At 36.3% G+C, this 6092-nt stretch overlaps 1 protein-coding gene across 1 annotated transcript; it reads right to left on the bottom strand.

The window, feature by feature from the left end:
• Positions 1–4259: 4259 nt before the first annotated feature.
• On the bottom strand, positions 4260–5216 carry LOC130045252 (olfactory receptor 1030). The gene has a single exon (XM_056137996.1). It carries the CDS (start codon positions 5214–5216, stop codon positions 4260–4262), a length of 957 nt encoding a protein of 318 aa, XP_055993971.1.
• Between the last annotated feature and the right edge of the window lie 876 nt (positions 5217–6092).

The raw sequence follows: 6092 nt of genomic DNA, 5'->3' as shown, positions 1-6092 counted from the left end.
TACAGTTTTCCTACACCAATCCCTTCACCAGAGTCTACTTCCATCCTCCAAATAATACCAACTTTCTTTTTTTTTCATTCTGACTAACTTTACTTAGCATGATACTCTCCAGGTCCACCCATCCAGTGGTAGATCGCATGATTTCATCTTTTCTTGTGGCAGAGTAGCACTTGATTGTGGATATGCACCATAGCTTCTTAATTCAGTAGCCTGCTCATGGAACTTGAGTTTTTCTCAGATTTTGGCTACTGTGAACAGTGCTATAAGGAAAATAGTTCAGATGTCTAATTTGTATTTGGGAGAGGGACCCTTAGGGTATATTCCAATAAATGGAATTACTAGATCATACGGAAGCTCCATGCATAGATTTTTTTTTATTAGTGAATCACCTTGAGGTACAGTTACAGGCTTACAAACTTTTGTGCTTGTGTTCCAGTCACACAATGATCAAGTACCTATCCCTCCACCAGTGCCTATTTCCCACCACCAATGGTCCCAGCCCCAGCATCCCTCCCACTACCCCCACTCCATCCCCTCCACACTACACCTCCTCTGTGGCAGGGCATTCCCTTTTGATCCCTCTCTCTTTTGGGTGTTGAGGTTTGCAATAGAGGTATTAAGTGGCCATCATGTTTGGTCTATAGTCTACTTTTGGCCCCCATCTCCCATCCCAAGTGGGTCCTCCTAGCACCCTTTACTTGATGGTCCCTTTTCTATCTGAACAGCCTTTTCCCCCCAGCATGTGAGGCTGGCTTCTAAGCTGTGGAGTGATCCTTCTGGAACTTATCTCTACTACTCTTGGGTGTTAGTGTTCCATTCTGTTACTTTATATTCCACAAATGAGTGCAATGTTTCTGTGTCTGTCTCTCTCTTTCTGACTCATTTCACTTAACATGATATTCTCCATGTTGATCCACCTATACGAGAATTTCATGACTTCATCTTTTCTTACGGCTGCATAGTATTCCATTGCGTATATGTACCGAAGTTTCTTCTGTTCTTGGGCACTCAGGTTTATTCCAGATTTTGGCTATTGTAAACAGTGTTGCAATGAACATAGTTGTGCTGAAGTCATTTCTACTATACTTTTTTGCATCTCTGGGATATATTCCCAGAAATATGGATGCTTCTCAAAAATTTAGAAATTAAGCTCCTATTTGACCCAGCAATATCACTTCTGGGAATATATCCATGCATAGATTTTTGAGGAGTGTCCATACTGCTTTCTAAAAGGGCTGGACTAGTTGACATTCCCAACAGCAGTGAATAAGGGTCTCTTTTCCCACCTCCACACCAACACTACTTGTTTTTGTTTGTTTTGATTGTGTAGGTGATATCTCATTGCTTTGATTTGTATTTCCCTGATTATGAGTGATATAGAGTATTTTTTCATGTGCCTTCTAGCCATTAATATTTTTTATTTGAAGAATTTTTTTGTTTATTTCTTCTCCCCATTTTTGATAGGCTGGGATTTTTTCCTGTAAAATTCTACTAGTGCTGTTATAAATCTTGGATATTAAACTTTCATCAGATGAATGAATGGTAGGAAACTATTTTTTCTCAGTCTTTTGGGTGTCTTTATATTCTGGTCATCATTTTTTAATCATAATTATTGTTCCTTGGCATTTTCTCTACTGTAAACAGATGGCTGTATCTGTTCAGCACAATTTACTCTAAGAACAGGATTTAGAAATTTGTTTTAAAATCCTTCATGAGGGGCTGGAGCGATAGTACAGTAGCCAGGGCATATGCCTTGCCCACGTGGGGCCAAGTTGCATTCAGTCCCTGGCATCCCATATGGTCTCCCCAGCATTGCCAGGAGAAATTCCTGAGTTCAGATCCAGGAGTAACCTCTAATAATTGCTGGATGTGACCAAAATGCAAAAATAAATAAATAATAAAAAATAAAATTCTTCATGAGGGACTGTCATTAAAAAAAATGTTAACTTTTATGTCAGGATCTACTAAAGTAACATTAAGACAAATACACACTAATGAGTGCATAACAAACAGACATATGACAGTGCAATATGAACTAAAAATATACTGAAGGTATATTATCAGTCATTCTCACCACTAATGAAATTGATATTTTATTCTTAAACATGTGCATTCTTAAACACGTTCTTAAATGGGGCCTAAATGTGGGTTTTATATTATTGATATCTATCATAAATATCAATAATAAAATTATTTGCCTCATTTCTGAATATTCAACTTCTGAATATTTCTTAAATCATTTGCTGACAAATACAAATAAAATTATTCTTACATATGTAAAATATTTTTATGCGTGTAGGTTTTCAAATATATAACTTTAAAAATGAATATTCATTTGTTTTATTTTCATATTTTATTTGGTTTTGAGCCACACTCAACAATGCTGAGGACTCACCCCTGGCTGTGTACTAAGAGATCAATCTAAGCTAGCTCGAAGGACTATATGAGGTTCCAGGAATCAAACCTAGGTTAGATACACGAAAGTCAAGTGCTCTATCTGCTATACTATCACTCTGGTCCCTAAGATTCATTTATTTTTTATTTTGCAATTTTTAAGTAGCATGGGCTGGAGCGATAGCACAGCGGTAGGGCGTTCGCCTTACAAGCGGCCAACATGGCCGACCCGAGTTCGATTCCTCCGCCCCTCTCGGAGAGCCCGGCAAGCTACCGAGAGTATTCGATATGCCAGACACAGTAACAACAAATTCTCCAATGGAGACATTACTGGGCCCGCTCGAGCAAATCGACGATCAACGGGAGGGCCTTTACCTTTACCTTTTTAGCATATCGAATACGTCACAGGGAATTTGCCAGGCTCTGCTGTGTGGGAGAGATACTCTCGGTAGCTTGCTGGGCTCTCCGAGAGGGGCGGAGGAATTGAACTCGGGTCAGTCATGTTGGCTACATGCAAGGTAAACTCCCTACCGCTGTGCTATTTTACTATCAAAATGTGACATCAAGATACAGGACCAATATATAAAAAATGAAATAATATGGGGGCCAGTTTTTATAACTGAATATGTATATGCTTAAAGAGTAATAGATCTCAACAGGTTTAAGTATAATCCTACAAATAATCAAATGTTCAAAAAAATTTCTTTTATGTGTTTTCTAACAATATGAGTTTGCAATTTGGTTTTCAAGATAGATATAGAGCATTTAGTAATAGGAAGATTGAAATAATTTATAATATCAAATTGAATTTTAAGATATCAAATTGATGAATTTTAAGGTATAGTACTATAAAGGAATACTGAAAAAAGATAAACATTATTTTTTTATATTAAATGTAGAAAAAAGCTATAAAGTGCAATGGAGAAAATGCCGATTGATGTAGGGATAGTCTATGAACTATCCTTTGTTATGAAGGTAATTCTATCTTTTAACCACAAATAGGTTTTAAGATGTATTTAATATAATTTTTTATATAAAAGTCATAGGAGTTATGGGTACATGTCTAATTGAAGGAAACTCTCACAGGAGAGAAGTAAATAGAAGTCATACATGGACAAGAAGAGTTGTGAGAAATTCTTCTAGCAGTAACAGCAGGTCTCATCAACAGTTGTGGTCACCTGGTCTAAGTTGTTTCTCCAAAAAAAGGCAATCTGGCTTCCGATGACTCCTCAGACTATCCCAAGGGTGAAAGTTATGTTAGTGGGGGACCATTACATGAAACTAGTAGATCAGCTGATAGGACAAGGAGGTTACAGAAAAGAAACAAAGTCATAAAAGATTGAGAAACAATGTTCTAAATCATGGCATTGAACCTTTGTAGATTACACATTATATAATTATAAAATGCTAATAGTTAATTACTGAAAGCACATGAATTGGCAAGGTTTGTGTAAATATATAAATTTATGCACTGTTTTTTAAATATATTTAATTTTCAGAAAAAACACAATAGTGATAAATTTGAGAAGAGAAGATGGAAGATAAGATAGAGAAAAAGAACAGTTTACATTTTTGGCTTCATATCCTATTAGATAATGAATTTTCAGTCTAGAATATGTCTTTATTATATCAAAGTAACAAATTTATAAATGGAAAATACATAACAAAAAATAAATTATCTCTTTTAGCTACATCTACAAACTTTACACAGCAATTGTATTTTCATGTGATCTGTAAAATACACATATTCTATTCCTTCATCTTTTAAATTTTGTTATTAGATTATAACCAGAGCTGACTTATAATGCAGTTAATGTTTTGTCCAGTTCCTCTTGTGAGTATTTTTTTTAAGATACACTGTGGTTTCACTTTCCAAGTACATTTCTTCTGATCAGTTTCCGAAAAGCTTGTTTCACATCCTTGTTCCTCAAACTATAAATGATGGGATTCAACATAGGGCTGACAAAAGTGTAGAAGACAGCAATGATCTTGGACTGCTCTACTGACTTGTCTGTGGGAGGTCTAACATACATGCAGAACAGGGTCCCGTAAAATACTGTCACTGCTACCAGATGGGACCCACAGGTGGAGAAAGCTTTGCGCCTGCCTTCAGCAGAACGCATCCTCAGGATAGCAATGAGAATGAAGAGGTAGGAGATGAGAATTATGAGCAGTGAATTGGAGAGGTTAAATCCTGCTACTACAAACATGGAGGTTTCCTTAATGAAAGTATCAGAGCAGGAGAGTCTGATGAGGGGTGGGTCAGCACAATAGAAGTGATTAATGACATTAGAGTCACAGAAGGTCAAGCGGTATGTCCACATGGTTTCCATCAGGCCACTAAGGAATCCATAAATATATGGACCGGCAATCAGACGGATACAGACCCCTTTGGACATCTTACTACTGTAAAGCAATGGGTTACAGATGGCCATATACCTATCATAAGCCATTACAGCTAACATGTAATATTCAGTGATCACCATGGCAATGAAAAAATAACACTGAACTAAACAAGCAGCGTAGGAAATGGTTTTCTTCTCCGACAAGAAGTTTACCAACATCTTGGGTGTCACATTAGTGGAATAACACAAATCCAAGCAGGATAAACTGGCCAGAAAGAAGTACATGGGAGTATGGAGGCGTGAATCTATCCTAATTAATACCAACATCCCAAGGTTCCCCCCGACGGTGATCAAATATATCACCAAGAACAGCACAAAGAGAATGGGCTGCAGCTCTGGTCGGTCCGTTAATCCCAAGAGAATAAATTCAGTCACCAAGGTGGAATTTCTTCTAATCATTTTCTTAGGTGCCAGCATTGTTCACTTAGATGAATTAAAACAAAGAAGTGAATGAGAAATCCAGCACGTTATTTTTCTCTCATTCATTGGTTCTCTTGGTCTTCACAGTCATTCAACTTCACATATAACTATTATTAAACTGAACCTGAGAATGTAGGAGTTGACTCTTTTAAAGAGTCCGTGGCCCCTAATATCTTATTTAAGGTGTAGAGTTTGCAGATAATTCTTAGAGAGAACTCTTGAGCCACCAATTTCTTTTAGAATAGGGGAATTATAAACCGATGTTTAGTTCCAAATAATCTGAGCCAACAAGAACCTTTCTACTTCCCTATAACATCATGGGATTCATCATTAACCTATTAACCCCAAGACTGGGTCTGGAAAAAATATCAAAATGTTCAGAAATGCTTTTACATTCATTAGCAGAGTATGCATAGTTAGAAGTTAAGTCTCTGAGAATTTCACTCCCTACTTTCTCTATTAAATGAATAGCAAACTATAGTACTTGAAGAAAATAAGAAGACTATGGCATTACATTGTATATTATCCAATTGCATACACATATATATATATATACACACACATATAAGAGAAATTATGATGTATCAATGTAGTAATAGATCATATTGAAGAAAAATAATATCACCATATACAATAAAGGTGGGAAGTTTGGATACAATCCAGAAGTCCCATTCCATTTACCTAATACTTGGGCAGATTATCACATCTTTGCAACCTTTAGTGCTACCAGTAGAATAATTGTCTCAGTAAGAAAGTTTGGGTTATATAGATGGTGGAATGATTGAATCATATATATTATTTTTTATTTAAAAAGGGAACAATACTTTGTTTTGAATGATGTGCCAAAAACTAAGCATGGTTTCATTATTGTAA

This window comes from Sorex fumeus, unplaced genomic scaffold, assembly GCF_029834395.1.
Source record: "Sorex fumeus unplaced genomic scaffold, SorFum_2.1 ptg000007l, whole genome shotgun sequence".
In the NCBI taxonomy this organism is placed as follows: Eukaryota; Metazoa; Chordata; class Mammalia; order Eulipotyphla; family Soricidae; genus Sorex; species Sorex fumeus.
The sequence above is the reverse complement of the archived record's forward strand: the minus strand, read 5'-3'. Positions and strand labels throughout refer to the sequence as shown.